Source organism: Falco rusticolus, chromosome 10 (assembly GCF_015220075.1).
Source record: "Falco rusticolus isolate bFalRus1 chromosome 10, bFalRus1.pri, whole genome shotgun sequence".
NCBI lineage: Eukaryota > Metazoa > Chordata > Aves > Falconiformes > Falconidae > Falco > Falco rusticolus.
The window spans coordinates 18705843-18721370 of record NC_051196.1 but is presented as its reverse complement, the minus strand read 5'-3'; the positions used below and the strand labels follow the sequence as shown (position 1 = coordinate 18721370).

General features: G+C 68.7%; 2 protein-coding genes across 5 annotated transcripts; both read right to left on the bottom strand.

Annotated features, from left to right (window-relative positions):
- Positions 1 to 15: 15 nt before the first annotated feature.
- SSH3 (slingshot protein phosphatase 3) lies at positions 16 to 6549 on the bottom strand. 2 transcript variants are annotated; one of them, XM_037403198.1, is made up of 14 exons: positions 6457 to 6549; positions 5653 to 5690; positions 5283 to 5448; positions 4562 to 4680; positions 4426 to 4497; positions 4227 to 4292; positions 3293 to 3481; positions 2903 to 2996; positions 2676 to 2804; positions 2556 to 2602; positions 1852 to 1998; positions 1098 to 1298; positions 381 to 627; positions 16 to 290 (listed from the first exon to the last, which is right to left on the bottom strand). In XM_037403198.1, the coding sequence occupies exons 1-14, from the start codon at positions 6505 to 6507 to the stop codon at positions 99 to 101; spliced, it is 1758 nt and encodes a 585-aa protein (XP_037259095.1). In that variant the 5' UTR covers positions 6508 to 6549; the 3' UTR covers positions 16 to 98. The 2 variants fall into 2 exon arrangements, with proteins under 2 accessions (XP_037259095.1, XP_037259096.1); XM_037403199.1 differs by lacking the exon at positions 4426 to 4497.
- Positions 6550 to 7361: 812 nt separating this feature from the next.
- ANKRD13D (ankyrin repeat domain 13D) lies at positions 7362 to 14651 on the bottom strand. 3 transcript variants are annotated; one of them, XM_037403224.1, is made up of 15 exons: positions 14470 to 14651; positions 13194 to 13329; positions 12984 to 13108; positions 12571 to 12616; positions 12349 to 12492; positions 11790 to 11979; positions 11506 to 11572; positions 11345 to 11426; positions 10730 to 10791; positions 10499 to 10629; positions 9967 to 10124; positions 9743 to 9889; positions 8876 to 9039; positions 8695 to 8789; positions 7362 to 8180 (listed from the first exon to the last, which is right to left on the bottom strand). In XM_037403224.1, the coding sequence occupies exons 1-15, from the start codon at positions 14557 to 14559 to the stop codon at positions 7940 to 7942; spliced, it is 1878 nt and encodes a 625-aa protein (XP_037259121.1). In that variant the 5' UTR covers positions 14560 to 14651; the 3' UTR covers positions 7362 to 7939. The 3 variants fall into 3 exon arrangements, with proteins under 3 accessions (XP_037259121.1, XP_037259123.1, XP_037259122.1); XM_037403225.1 differs by having other exon boundaries at positions 7363 to 8180; positions 8695 to 8774; XM_037403226.1 differs by lacking the exon at positions 14470 to 14651 and having other exon boundaries at positions 12984 to 13100; positions 13194 to 13299.
- Between the last annotated feature and the right edge of the window lie 877 nt (positions 14652 to 15528).

Here is a 15528-nt window from a genome sequence, read left to right as displayed (position 1 = left end):
ACCCACGCCAGGGCAGCCATTTCCACTCTTTATTGCTGGTGCGGGTGGCAGCTGGTCCCCGGGGGGCATAGCAGCGGGCTGCCCCACCCCCTACAGGGTTACGGAGTAAGGGGGGGAGTGGAGGGGAGATGGGGGGCAGGGTCAGCTGTAGGGGAGGGGTCCTCGGCGGGAGCAGGGCCACCATCCAGGCTGGCCTGGCGTACCACACGGCGGGGCCGAGAGGAGGGCCGGGGGTTGGGCTGGACCCCCACCACATCACCCCCTGCTGCTGCCTTCGTGGCCTCGAACACCTGCAGGGGAGGGGGGGACACTGTGGGGCTCAGCCAGTGCCACAGCTCTGTGCCCCCAGCCCCTCCGGTCACCTCCTGCCCCGCACTCACCTCCTCGGCGAGGGGCTCCCCTGGCAGCTCGGGGGGCTCAGGGGGCTCCAGCTGGCTAATGCTCCGCATGACGGCGCAGAGGGAGATGCGGGGGCGCCGGGAGGTCCCCAGCAGGCCCCCCCCACTCACCTCCTCAGCGGGCTGCGGGGAGGGGGCCGGGGACAGGCCTCCTGGGCTGGCCTCCGGGCCTGGCTGGGGCTGGGCTGCCTGTTCGGCCGCCCGGGGCTCCCACAGGCTGCTGTGCCGGCTGCCACACACCTACTGTCAGCAGCGGCCCACGCCCCTTCTGTGGTGGAGCAGGGGTCCCACAAGCTCCGCCTCCGTGGCCACCCCGCCCACTGGGGCACGGCCACAGAAACCCCGCCTACCCCTCACAAAAGGGGTGTGACCACAGGAAGCCCCACCTGGCCACATGAAAGGGGCGTGGCCATAGGAAGCTTACCCCTACCAGATGGGCGTGGTCATAGGAAGCCACACCCACCACCACAAAAAGGGCGTGGGCATAGGAAATTCTGCCCATTCCATGGGAAAAGAGGCGTGGCCACAACAGGCTCCACCCACACCACCCAAGCGGTCACAGTCAAAGCCAACCCTGCCCAGCCCAAGGGGGTGTGGTCACAGAAGGCCACGCCCTCTCTTGCACATAGGGGCAGAGTTGCACCGGCCCCACCCACCCCACTCATGGGCGTGTCCCACCCCACCCCTCGCCCCACCCACCTGGCTTGCAGGATGCCCTGGTAGAAGTCTAGCTGGCGCATGAAGCCGGGGTTGGGCAGGACGCCGGGGCGGCAGTGCCGGACGTGCCGCAGCGCCCGCTCCAGGGGCCACCCGAACTCCTTCATGGCGTAGGCCAGCACCGTGGCTGCCGAGCGGCTCAGCCCCATGCGGCAGTGCACCAGCACCCGGCCCCCACCGGCCCTGCAGCACCCACCCGCACTGCCACTGAGCTCCCGGTGCTCCCCATGTCCCCAGGGACCCCATGTCCCAGGGCTCCCCGTGTCCCCAGGGATCCCATGTCCCAGGGCTCCCACTGTCCCCAGTGCACCAGTGTCCCAGTGCTCCCCATGCCCCATGGGTCCCCTGTTCCCAGTGTCATCGGTGCTCCAAGGTTCCCCATGTCCCCAGTGCTCCCTGTGCCCATTGGTCCCCTTTCCCCAGTGCTACCACTGTCCCCAGGGCATTAGTGCCACAGGGCTCCCCATGTCCCCAGGACTCCCTGGCCCCCGGGACCCCCAATGTCCACAGACCCAATGCCCCAGAGCTCCCACTGTCCCTAGGACTCCCAGTGCCCCGATGTCCCCCACCGCCTCAGTCATCAAGACACCTGACCAGTTACACCCCCCCCATCCCCCACCCAGCCTGCTGCTGCCTCCAGCCCCTGCCCCTCCATGCACCTCACACCCTGGCCCCCCCTTGTATGCCCCTGATGTCCCCCCGCCCCGTGCCCTGGGGCTGCCCTGGCCCCACTGACCGGACGCGGGAGAGGAAGAGGAAGGTGTCATTCCAGTGGGGCAGGAGCTGGGCTGTCTCCTCGTCATACACCCGCACGTTCATGTAGGTGAACAGCGCAGGGAAGAAGTTGTCGATCTCCCGCGCCACATTCAGGATGTGGGTGACCCTGTGGTGCCACGGGCAGGGGGCACAGCCAGCATGCAGGGTTGGGGCTCGGCCTGTACTCTATGGGGTGCCCCGCAGTGCCCCATGCCCACCTGCCACCAGCCCCATCACGCCACCATGCCCACCCTGATGGATGCTCCCGGTGCCCCACGTCCACCCCACCATGGTGCCACAGTCCTGCTGCACCCACCTCACTAATGGCCCATGGTGACCCCGTGCCCACCCTGCTGTGTGCCCTCCAAGGACACCATGCCCACCCCAATGGGTGTCCCACAGTGACCCCATACTTACACCATCAGTGTCCCATGATGAGCCCACACCCACCCCACCGGACCATCTCATGATGACCTCATACTTGTACCACCATTATACTCCATGACGATCCTGTGTCCACCCTACCATGATGACTTCGTGCCACCCCACCTTGACGTCCCAGATGGCCCTGTGCCACCCTGTGCCATCCCAGATGACCCATGCGACCCAAATATGCCACCCCATACGATCCCATGCCCACCCCACCACGCCAGCCCAGATGACCCCATGCCACTCCACACTCACTGGTTCTGCTGCAGCTCCTCCAGGTTAGCCGCGTTCCACTCGGAGCCCTGCATGGTGGCAGAGGTGAGGGGTGGGGACATCCCTGCCCACCCTGCCCACCCTGCCCGCCCTGCTGCCCACCAGGTAGAGGTGTGGGAAGATGTGGGAGGGCCGGTCCATCTGTGCCAGCACCAGCAGCATCTCATTGTCGATAAAGTCCTTGTGCTGAGCCAAGCTGTGCCCCGTGCGCCGCTCCAGCTCCTCCCGCACCTGGGCACCGCCACGGGGTGAGGGACGGCCCTCTGCCTGCCTGCCCCTGCCCGCGAGCCAGGCTCTCCCCACCAGGACCCCTGGCTGTGGGCACCCACCTCCTTGGAGGTGACGCTCTCCAGGTCAGCGGTGGCCATCACATCCCGCAGCAGCGCCCGCACCGCCTGCTCCGACAGCTCCGGCACCGCCAGCCTGGCACCCACACCACCGCATCACCGTGTCACCTGCCCCACTCGGGCCCCGCCCTGCCCACACCCTACCTCCTCTGCTCCCAAGCCCCTCCCCTAAATGCAAGCCCCTCCTCCCCATGCCCCTCCCTAGATGAGAAGCCCCGTCCCCTCCATTAGCCACCCCTGAGCACAGACCACGCCCCTCCTTCCAACCGAGCCCCATCCAATGACCACACCCCTTTCCCACAAGCCCCACCCCGCCCAGGAGCAGTGTTGATTGGCCAGCGGGCTGTGGGTGGGGCAGGGGGCGGGGCATACCGGAGGGGCGGGGGCGAGGCGGGGCGCACGGACTCCAGGTCGGCCATGGCCAGCCACTCGTTGAGGCAGCTCTGCTCCGAGGTCAGCGCCGCTGCGTAGCCACAGGCCCAGGCCAGCGCCGGGCCCCCAGGGATGTGCCCGCCACGGGATGCCTCCTCGCAGGCGCGGTGCAACTCCTGCAGCACGGCCCTGCCACACACCACCTGCGGCGACTGCACCACCCCAGCACCGCCCCACGGCTCCTCCCCGCCACCGTGGCCAGGGCATCTCACCAGGGCCGTGCCAGTGTCCCCCTGGCCTGACTTCCCACTGTGTGTGGGTGTCACTTCCCCTCTCCTGGCCATGGTCCATGTGCCCAAACCCTCCCCACACCCCCACTCCCACGTGCCCGCAGCAGTGCCCCTATGCCCATGCCCTGGCTGTGCCCATGGTGGTGCCTGCACCTCCCATGCCCACACTGCTACCCATGTCCACCATGCCCACAGTGGTGCCCACGTCCTCCATGCACAAGGTGGTGCCCACGTCCCCCGTGCCCATGGCAGTGTCCATATGTCCCTTGATCGTGGTGGTACCCACATCCCGTGTGCTCGCAGCAGCAGTGCCCACATCCCCCGTGTCCATGGCGATGCCCACATCCCCCATAATCATGGTGATACCCACATCCCCCATGCCCATGGTGGTAACTGCATCCCATGTGCCCACCACGGTGGCAATATCCCATGTCCACGGCAGTGCCCATGTCCTCTGTGACCATGGTGGTGGCCACGTCCCATGCCCACCATAGTGCCCATGTCCCCATGCCTGTGGCAGTGCCCACATTCCATGCCCACAGCAGTGCCCACATCCCCCACAAACATGGTGGTACCCACATCCCCCGTGCCCACAGTGGTGCTCACATTCCCCTTGCCCACGGTCACAGCCGGGGCTTGCTCACCACATGGTCTGGACAGAGATGGGCTTGAAGATGCGGGTCTGTCCTCCTGATGTCACACTGAACCCTCTGGGCACCGTGGGGAGACATGTGGGTCAGGGTGGGCACCCCAGCACCACCCCTACTCACAGGCCTCACCCAATTTTGTGAGACCCACCCTCATAAGCCCCTCCCTTTCCCAGAAGTCCCGCCTACCCCTTACCCATCACCATCGAGGAAGACTTGGGTGTCGCTCCAGAGAGGCAGCACCATGCCCAGTGTGCAGCGGGTGGCCCTGGGGCGGGCAGAGGTCAGGGGGTGCATCCACCGCCCCCCCTGCCCCCCCCCTTCCCACTCACCCCTCGTGGGCAAAGTCCACACCAAGCAGCGCTGTCTGCCCCTCGGCTCCTGCCTCCTCCGGCCGCACCACCAGCAGGTACCGCACCCGCCGTGGCCGCACCGACTCCAGACGCACCGCCTAGGGTTGGGGCGGGGAATGAGGGGAGCCCCTGCACCCCCAAGATCTGCCCCCTATTGCCAGGGGAGGAGCAGCAAGCACACTGCAGGGCAGGCTGGGCTGTATCCCATCCCCATCCTGTCCTGTCCTGAAGTGTGCTGTCCCCATCCTGTTCTTACCCCATCCTACCACATCCCCATCCCATCCTGCCCCCATCCTTATCCCATTACATCCCCATCTGGTACTTAGCCTATCCAATCACATCTCCATCCTCAACCCATCCCATTGCATCCCACCCCACTGCATCCCTTCCAGTCCCCATCCCATACCTTACCCATCCCCATACTGTCCTTATCCTATCACATCCCCATCCTCAAACCATCACATCACATCCTACCACATTACATCCCACCCTGTCCTCATTCCATTCCCATCCCTGTCCCATCCTGTGCTGTCCCCATCCTGTCCTTATCCCATCCTATCACATCCCCATCACCATCTTATCTCCAATCCTCAACCAATCCCATACCGTCCCCTTTCCATTCCATCTCTTCACTGTCCCCATCTCATCTCCATCCCATCACAGTCACTGTCACCAGCCCTGTCACCACCCTGTGCCCTACCAGCTGGATGGCATCCTGGGGGCGAAGCAGCTGCATCATGAGCTGCAGGTGCTGCTCCTGACGCCCCGGGACCTGGCCGGGGGGTGCAGCTTGGGGGGGCTCAGACACCAGCGGCTCCTCGGCAGGCAGCAGCAGGGCAGCCCCCTTGACCATGACGAAGCTCTGCCTGGGGGGCAGGAGGGTCCTGAGCGGGATGTGGGGCCCAGCCTTTGCGGCCAGGGTACCCTCAGAGCCCTCTTCCGAGGTGGGGGAGAGCTGGGGGGCTGGGGCACCATGGGGTAGGGAAATGCTCCTCAGGGGGGTAGCTGTGTCCCCTCCCCACCCCGGTGACCCGTGTACCCCATCCTGTGCCTTTGGAGCCCCTTCTCACCGCCGCTGTAGCTGGCCACGCCTGGGTGCATCTTCCTCCTGCAAAGCATTGGGGGGGGGGGGGGGGGGGGGGCGGGCAGTGCCCCCCGGGGAGCATGACCCCGGGGCATGGACCATGCCTGGGGGGCCCAGCAAGCATCCCCAGCACACACCATGGGCCAGCGACACCCTGCCTGACTCACCCCCTCCAGCAGCATGGGGCACCGGCAGAGCCCTGGGGGGGAGCGGGGGGGGGACCCTGGAGGGGGCCTACTGGGGAGGTATGTCCCTGGGGATCAGCCTTGGGATGCCAGGGGGGGTCCTTGCCCTGTGCCCCCCACCCTGGCTGGCCGTTGCCCGGGGGAGAAGTGCTCACAGGGGGGTTCTGGGCTGCACACCTGCAGATAAGGCCCAGTAGTTACCTGGGGGGGGGCGGGGGCACTGGGAGCCACTGGCACTGTGAGGGGAGCACTGGGAATAGTGGGAGCAACTGAGGACAACTACCCCTCCCACTCCACCCCCCACCACATAACTACGGGGCAACCCCCGGCCGGGAGCAGAGGAGACCCCAAAGTGTGCTGGAGGCAACTGGGCTCCCAGTAACTTCCCACCGGGAGCGCCTGGAGCAGCAGGGACAGCCCCCCCGCCGGGGGAGCCGGGACACCCCCCCCTCCTGCCGGGAGCCCCAGCGGCAGCCGCGCTTCCCACGGGAGCGCCGGGGCGAGCCGGGACCGGCCTCCCGCCCCCGCCAGCCGCTCCCCCGGCCCGGCCGCACGGCGGGGCCCCGGGCAGCCCCGGCGCCGGTCCCGTCCCGTCGCGCACTCACCGCGGGGCCCCCGGCGGAGCCCGCCGCCCGCCGCACGGTGACCAGCGCCATGCCCCGCCGCACCAGGAAGCGCCGCCGCTGCCCCGCCCGGACGGGAACGGGCACGGGCACGGCACTGCACGGCACGGCCTGCGGCCGCGGGGGGGGCTGTCCCGGGCCCGGAACTCCCAGGCTGGCGTTCCCCGGAGCGGGACCTCCCCGAGGTCCTCGGGACCCCCCCAGCGGTGCTGCCCCGGGAGCCCCATCCGTGTTGACCCTGGACCCCCCCAGATTCACCCTCCAGCACCTGAGACCCCGCTATGTTCCCAGCAGGCAGAAGCCCCCCAGGTGCCCAGCACCTTGGACCCCCATCCATGTTCCTGGGACCCCCCAGGATTCACCTTCCAGCAGCCCGGATCCCCCAAGGTCCCCAGCAGGCAGGAACCCCTGAGGGTCCCCAGCACCCAGGACCCCCCCCCCCCCCCTGGAACCCCTCACCCTGGCACTGCTGTGGGTCCCTTGGCCGTGCCCCCACGGGTGCTGGCCCACCCCGACACCCTGCCTCAGACCTATGCCCAGGAACCCTCACCCCCACACTGGTGGCGGGGCACACCACCCCACATCGGACACCCCATTGCCCTGGCCCCCCCCAAACCCCTTGTCACCCCACGGCTCAGCACTGGGTCCCCAGCCAGGCACCCCCTCCCTGGGCGGGGTTCTCCACAAGTATAGATTGAATAAATTATGTTTGGGGTAAGGAATGAGGGCACAGGGCAGGACTGGGGGGGGGCAAAGGGGGATCCCACCAGTGCCCATCCTGCAGGGTCTGCCCATTTCCCCAGGCCTCTCCCCCTGGGCCATGCCCCCTCAGCGGCCCTGCCAGACACACACCGCACACATCCATGTATATATATATATGTATATGTATATGTACATACATACCCCCAGCCCCCCCCTACCGAGGAATGAGGCCTGGGGGTCCCTGCCTGGCCTCACAGCCCCCGCAGTGGGGTGCCTTTACATTGGGGTCAGCCACCTCCCACGGGGACCCCCAGGTCCGTCCTGCCCCTCATGGGGTCAATGTACAACACTGAAGAGGAGGGGGATCCCTTGGGTGGGGGTCCCTAGGGTGGGGGTCCTGGGGATAGAGGTGTCCCTGGGGTAAGGGGTCCCCAGATCAGGGTCCCTGGGCTAAGGTTTGAGTCTGACAGGAGAGGATCCCTGGATCGGGGGTCCTGGGGGTAGGAGGATCCCTGGATCAATTCCCCCCGTGTGGGAACTGTGCCCACATCAGGGGGGTCCCTGGCACGGGGGTGCCACCCCGGCACCGGCTGTGCCCGTGTTGGGGTGTCCCAGTACAGGACGGTGCCCACGCCGGGGTGTCCCCGTGTGAGGCTGTGCCTGGCGGTCCCTGGGTGAAGCAGTGCCAGTGGGGCGTCCCTTGTCCCTGCGTGGGGTGTCCTCCCGGTGGGATGTCCCTGTCCCCGTGACGAGCACCCCGGCACTACTTGTCGGTGAGGGAGAGGCGCAGGATGCGCTGCAGCTCCTCATCCTCCTCACGCCGGCGTCGCTCCTGCTCCTCCTGCTCCTGCTCCGAGAGTGCCATGGCCAGCCGCAGCTGCTCCGCAAAGCTGCTGTAGCCGGAGGATGCCGGGGGGCTACCACCGCCTGCCCCGGGGGGGGTCCCGGCTGCCGGGGGGTCGGTGCTGGGGCCCGCCTGCAGCAGCATGCTCTCCTGCAGGGCCCTGTGGGGAGAACCGCTGTGGCCACGCCCCCTTGCCGAGGCCGTGCCCACAGCGGCCCACCCGTGTCCCACCCCAGGTAGCCACGCCTACTTCACAGCTCCACCCTGCGCTGGGCAGTCACACACCTCCGCAGGCCTCACCCATCTGCTAGCCACACCCACCCCGCCATTATCCCCGCCCACTATAGCCACACCCACTCCTGCTGTTAACCCTGCCCATTATAACCACACCCACCCCGTGGTTAGCCCTGCCCACCTGCTAGTCACGCCCACCCCTGCTCTTAGCCCTGCCCATCATAGCCACGCCCATCCCTCTGATGGTCCTGCTTGTCTGCTAGCCACATCCACCATTGCTGCCAGCCACGCCCACTACAGCCACACCCACTCCTGCTGTTAGCCACGCCCACTACAACCACACCCACCCGGGATCAGGCAGCCCCTCCCCTCTAGACCACACCCATGCCCCACCCCTTGCCCCACCCTGCCCCTTCGAGGCCCCCTGGGCCCAGCCCCACCGCTCCAGCTGCAGGGCCTCGTCGTAGGGCGGCGGGTCAGCGCCGGGGCGGGTGTTGGTCAGCGCCTCCCAAATGGTCACCTGCGGGGGGTGGGGCTGAGGGGCGGGGCCTGCACCCGGGGGCGGGGCCAAGGCGGGAGGGCGGAGCCAGGCCCGCAGCGGAGTGGGGTGGGGGGTCCCACCTGGTCAGTCTCAGTGCCGGCATCGAGCAGGCTCTGCTGGATGGCGAACTGCAGCAGGTCGTCGTCCTCGTCCCGCAGGGGCTCGCTGCGCCCCGCGCCCAGCACCGTGTACCCTGCTGGCACCTCGAACACCCCCGCCTCCACCTCGCACGGGAAGGGCCAGCCTGCCGCAACGCCCACCCATGGGGTGCCCTGAGCACCGCGCGGCAGCCCACGGCACCCATGGCACCCCACAGTGTCCCGTGACACCCTGCTGGTGTCCCAGAACACCCCGTACCCCATGGCACCCCGCAGTGTCCCACGACACCCTGTGGCAGCCCACAGCACTCTGCACCCGACATTTCACCAGCATCCTGTGGCACCCTGTGGCATCACATGGCACGCTGTGGTGTCCCACAGCACCTCGTGCCATCCCACAGCACCCCATGGCACCCCGTGCCCATGGCACCCCAGTGTCCAACGGCACCCCATGGCATCCCATGGCACCCCACATCGGCAGCACCTCACAGTGTCCCATGGCACCTCACGGCATCCCATAGTACCCTGCACCCATGGCACCCACACCCATGGGTGCTCTGTGCCCCTGAGCACCCCACAGCACCCTGCACTCCCAGCCCATGGCCACACCACCCTGTGACCCATGGGGGGCCCATGGCACCCCACAGCACCCACCACCCTGTGCCCCATGCCCAGCCTGGTGGTACCCAGCACCCCCGCCCCAGAGCACCCGGCAGCACCCTACATCCAGGCATCCCCCCCAGTGCCCAGCACCCCGCACCCACAGCCACCAGCTCTGGGAGGACCCCTACCCCCAGAGCCCCGCAGCCCCAAGGCACCCCACATCCCACAGCAGCCCCCCAGCCTCACCTCTGGAACCAGGGGGCTGGGTGCCAGGGGGGTGGGCACCTGGGGGCTGGGTAGGGGCGCACACCCGCACGGAGCCCAGCGGCTGGTCGCACCCACAGAGGTTGCTGAAGGTGATGCGGGCGTTGAGCACGTGGAAGAGGGGAATCTCTGAGGATACAGGGGTCAGTGGCCCCGCCCCTGGATAGGCCCCTACCCTGCCCTGCCCCACCCCACCCCACCCTCACCGATCTTGACAGGGAAGCCAGGGGGCAACTTGAGGGTGATGAAATCGCGCAGTTTGGCGAAGTGGGCGTTGGAGATGGCCATGAGGTCGATGATGGGCGTCACCTGCTCCGCCAGTGACAGCGGGTGCTGCTCGCACAGCCACAGCGTTGCCTTGAACCTGCCCGAGCACCAGCGTGGGCACGGGAACCCCGCCATGGCCCCTGGGACCCCACCCCCACCCCCATGGCTCCTGACACCCAGCGCCACATCCCTTAGGACCCCACCACCACCCCCAAGGATCCCAACAACCAGTGTCATGTCCACAGGACCTTGTCACCACCCCCACGGTGCCCTGCCACTCCAGTGCCACCTCCCAGGGACTGGCTCACCACCCTCACTGGGTCCCTACACCCCAGTGCTACATCCCGGGGGGCCACATCACCAACCCCATGGGTCCCACCACCCTAGGGCCATGTCACCGTCCTGCATCGTCTCCCTGTCACCCCAGCACCACATCCCTGGGACCCCGGCACCCCGGGGTGGTGGCCTCACCTCTGCACCTTGCTGGACATCTCAATGGGGCGCCCGATGTTGCGGGTCTCCAGGTCGAAGTGGGGGTCGAAGTACTCCTCGGGGGTGATGGCCGTGGGGTTGGTGGGGCTGGCAGCCTGCAGCACGGGCGCCTGTGGCGGCAGCAGCACCCCTCAGCCCTGTTCCTGGGGATTCCCAGCACTGTGGGGGACACCCCAGCCCCTGGGGGACCCCCCCCCCCCAGCCACTCACCCCGTTGTGGGTGCCATGTTGCTGCGCGATGCCCAGGAAGGAGTGGAAGGGGGTCCTGGAGCCTGGCCAGGTGGAGAGGGAAGGTGCAGGAGTGCAGCATAGGCAGGGGGCACAGCACCCCCACAGTTGCCTGCGCTGTCACGGGTCACACCCTGCATGGGGTCCCACACCTGATAGGTGATACCCAGCACCCGCAGTGTCCCACGCCTGATGGGTGATGCCCAGCAGAACCCACGCCTGAGGGGTCACACCCCACATGCTGTCCCACACCTGACACGTCACACCCAGCACCCACGGTGTCCCACGCCTGATGGATGACACCCCACATGGTGCCCCATGCCTGATGGATGTGTCACGCCCAGCACCCACGGTGTCCCACACCTGACACGTCACATGCAGCACCCAGTGTCCCATGCCTGATGGGTGACACCCCACACACTGTCCCATGCCTGACCCATGTCCCACCCAGCACCCAGTGTGGCACCCAATGCCTGGCGCATCCCACCCAGGAAGGGGGTGGGCCTTGCACTAGGGCGCGGGCCTTGCACTAGGAGGGGGGGGGGGGGCACGTCCCCACACTAGGCGGGCCCCCTGATTGGCTGATGGGGCTGTCACCTTTGCTACGTGACTTGTCCTGGTCGGACAGGTGCTCTGTCCTTGTCTTGGTGACCAGTTCCACGTTGCTGGCGCTGTACACCTGCCGGGGGACAGGATCAGCCCCGGTGCGCACTGGACAGGGGGGGTCCTCCCCCCTATCCCCTCCCGGCTGTGCCCACCTTGGCCTCATAGCCGCTGACCACCTCCATCTTCTCCGAGCGCCAGCCCCAGATCCCTGACTTGTTCCTGAGGATGGGGGGAGGCATCAGCTCCCTGCAGCAGGGGGTGGGGGTGGGGAGGGGGGAGCTCCCCACATGCCGCTCGCCCTCTTGCACAAGCGTTTCCTTCCCCTTCGCACACCGTTCCCCTGTGGCAGCCCTCGCACAGCCCCCTCCCGCCGTGCCAGGCTCCGCCATGGTGCCCCCCCCGTGCCCCCCAGCACCCTCCCGGGGTGGCAGCCCACCGCTCGAAGGCGATGTTCCTGGTGTCGAGGTGCGTGGAGACGATGGGGGACGTCAGCCGCCCAGCCACGTGCTCCTCCGAGGGCTGCATGGCCGCCAGCAGCAGGTCGGGCTCGTGCAGGGCCAGAGCCAGCGTCTCGGTGTAGACCACCTGCTTGTCGTGGTCCACCTCCATCACCACCGCTCCCTCGTCTGCACACGGGGACATGGGTCAGCACCTGCCACTGCCACCCTGCCACCTGTGTCTGGGTTGGCATCTGGCACCCCATGATACCCTGAACCCCCAGCCTGGGGGCACTGCATCTCAGGGGTATCTGGGGGGGCCAGCGGGGAACTGGGGGTCCTGGCAGGGGACTGAGAGCCCTGGTATATGGGGGCTGAGGTGGTCCTTAGCACTGCCAGGAGGGGCAACTGCGGTCCCCAGGGGGTCCCTATAGGTGATATGGGGTCCTTATGGGGGGAGTACTCATAGTGCACGAGGTCTGGGGGCTCCCCAGGGTCACTAGAGGGTCCCTGAGGGTATGTGGGGCCCCAGGGTGTCCCGCCGGAGCTGGAGCTGACCTTCACCCTTGAAGATGTAGCTGCGGCGGCCGCGCTGCCACGTCATGTGCTCGAAGCCCAGCAGCGTGGTGTCGACCCGCAGGCTCTCGCCCCGCTTCCAGACGCGGTACACATCGCTGGGGCACACCTTGGAGACCAGCGGCACTGCGGGCACGTGTACCCCATCAGTGGCACAGCGGGGGTGGTGCCCCTCTAGCCCCCCTGGCCCCCAGCCCCACTCACCCCAGCTGGTGAATTCCCACTTCATCTCCACGTAGAAGTCAGATGCCTGGAAGAGATGAGGGGGTCATGGAGCAGCCAGCTGACACAGTGAGGGGGAGCCTGGAGGAACTGCGGGGGCTCTGCTGGGATTACTGGGGAGATGGGGAGTCCTGGGGACAGGGATGGAGGTCCCAGGCAGCGATCGGGAGGTCCTGAGAGAGTGGGGTGCTGGGGGGGGTGGTGGTGGTGCTGGTAGGGCAGGGTAAGCAGGGGGTCTCTGGGGAAAGAGTGGAGTCATGGAAGAGACCGGAGTCCTGGGAAGACTTGGCAGGGGGTCCAGGGGCTCCCCTCTGCCCGAGCCCCCAGCCTGCTGGGACCCCTGTGCTGGGGGGTGGGCCTGGGGGTGGGGGTGCCCACCCAGGGCAAGCTCATACCCGGCGCAGTTTGCTGAGCAGCTCGGGGATGCCGGCGAGCCGCCGCGTCGCCCGCTGGTAGTCACGGTACTGGAGGACCAGCTGCACCATCTCGGGGTCCCCCGTGCTCACCGCCTCCTGCAGCACTGGGGCACGGAGCGCCATCAGCCGGGCACAGCCAGTGCCCTGTCACCGCGCCCCCCGCCCTGGGGGGCCCCTGTGCCCACGTACCTGTCCAGCCGTTGGCGTTCTCCCGGCCCACGTTGGCGTTGTGCCGCAGCAGCACCCGCACCGACTCCAGGTGGCCCAGGGACACGGCCAGCTCCAGCGGGGTCCGGCCACGGGGGTCCGTCAGCTCCACGTCGTGCTACACGGTCAGGCAAGGTCACGGCCGCTGGCTTGGGGTTTCCCAGGCACCCCCACCCCCACCCCAGTGCCCCCTGGCACCCCACAGCTCGTCCCTGTGCCCCCAGGGTGCCCGCCCCCAGTGCCCTCCTGCTCCCATCTCTGCATCCCCCATGGTCCCAAGGCCCAGTGCCCCCAGTTTCCCAGTTCTTCTCTATCTAAAGTACTCCCAGTTGCCCTGTCCCGGTGCCACCAGTCCCCGCAGTGCGCCCAGTCCCCTCTTCTCCCAGTGCCCCAGTACCTCAGAGCCCCCAGTCTTCCTGTACTTCCAAAGCTCCTGTTCCAGCACCCGTAGAACCCCGATCCCAGTGCTCCCAGTTGCTTCCAGCCCCCTGGTGCTACAGTCCCCTAGTATCCCAGTGCCCCCAGTCCCTCCAGTACTCCCAGTCTTCCCTTATGCTCCCAGTCCCACCTACTGCTCCCAGTGCACTGTGCCCCCCAGTGCCCTGTACCCCAAATCCCTCCACTGCTCCCACTTCCCCCTGCCCTAGTGCTCCCAGTCCCCCCCAGTGCTCCCAGTCTTCCCTAGTGCTCCCAGCCCCCACTAGTGCTCCGGGTCCCCCTAGTGCCCCCAGTTCTCCCCAGTACTCTCAGTGCCTCCAGTCCCCCCCAGTGCTCCGGATCCACCATGCTCTCATTTTCCCCAGTGCTCCCAGTCCCTTGCCATGCTCCCAGTCCCCCCTATGCCCCCAGTTCCCCCAGTGCTTCAAGTCCCCTAGCGCCTAAAGTCTCCCTCTATGTCTCCAGTCCCTCCAGTGCTCCCAGTCCTCTGTGTCCTCAGTCCCCCCCCAGTTCTCCCAGCCCCTCCAGCACTCCCAGTCCCCCCCAGTGCTCTGGGCCCACTGTGCCCTCATTCCCCCCAGTGCTCCCAGTCCCCCCAGCGCCTCCAGCCCCCTACCCCCGGTTCCCCCATTCTCCCACCGCGCCCGCCCGCGCTGCCCTCCCCCCCCGGCCCCCACCCGGGCGCTCCCGGTGCCCGGGTCCCCTCCGCTCCCCCCCCAGCCCGCGGAGGGCCCGCTGCCCGGTGGCGGCGGGGCGCGGGGGGGGGCGCTCGGTGCCGGTGCCCCCGCCGTGCCGGTGTGCCGGTGCCGGCGACGCCCACCGTTCCGGAGCGCAGGGCGCTGTCCAGCGCCTGGTGCCGGTTGTGCCAGACGAGGCGGTGCAGCGGGAAGGTGTCGGCGGGCCGGGCCATCCCGCCACCATGTCCCCGGGGCCGCGCCGGGCAGCGCGGGCGGACGGGCCGCAGCGCCGGGCCTGCCCGCAATGGCTGCGCGCGGGGGCGGCGGCGGCGGCGCAGCGCGGCGGCGCGGGGCGGGGCCGGCACCGGGCACGGCGGGGCACCGGCACCCGGCACCGGGCACGGGGGGGCACCGGCACCCGGCACCGGGCGGCCACCGGCATCCGGCACCGGGGAAGCACCGCCATCCGGCACCGGGCACGGGGGGGTGCACCGGCACCGGGCATCCGGCACCGGGCACGGCGGGGCACCGGCACCCGACACCGGGGGGCACCGGCATCCGGCACCGGGAACGGGGCGGGGGGCACCGGCATCCGGCACCGGGCACGGGGAGGCACCGGCATCCGGCAGCGGGAACGGCGGGGCATCGGCAGCACCGGGCACGGCGGGGCACCGGTACCCAGAACCGGGCAACGGACACGGCGGCCGAGGCACCGGCACCCGGAACGTTGCACCGGGCATTGCGGGACGCTGGACCCCGCCCCCGGTACCGCGCCCCGGGGCGCATCCCGCGGCGAGGCCGCCCGTCGCCGGAGTTGGCACCGGGATCCCCCGGCCCGCCCCGCGCTGGGGACCCGTCACCCCGCAGCTGCCCCGGTACCGGGGGCTGCCCCCTACCCGGCATCTCCTGCTGGGCACCGCGCGGGTCTGCGGCACCCCGGGACCCCCCTCCCCCAGCCCCGCGGTGAGTACCCACCGCCCGGCCCCCTCCCCCGCCCCCCCCCCCCCCCCCAACCCCGTTCTCCGGCCCCAGCCCCGCGCAGCACCGGCACTCCCGGGCTGGGGCGGCTGCCGCGCTCCGTCCCACGGCAGCGGCACGAACGGAGACCCCCGGGCGCTGCGGACGGGGGGTGCTGCCTGCACAGCCCCACGACACGGGCATGGCCAAGGTCACTCACGAGGATCCGACCCCCAGCGCTGCCC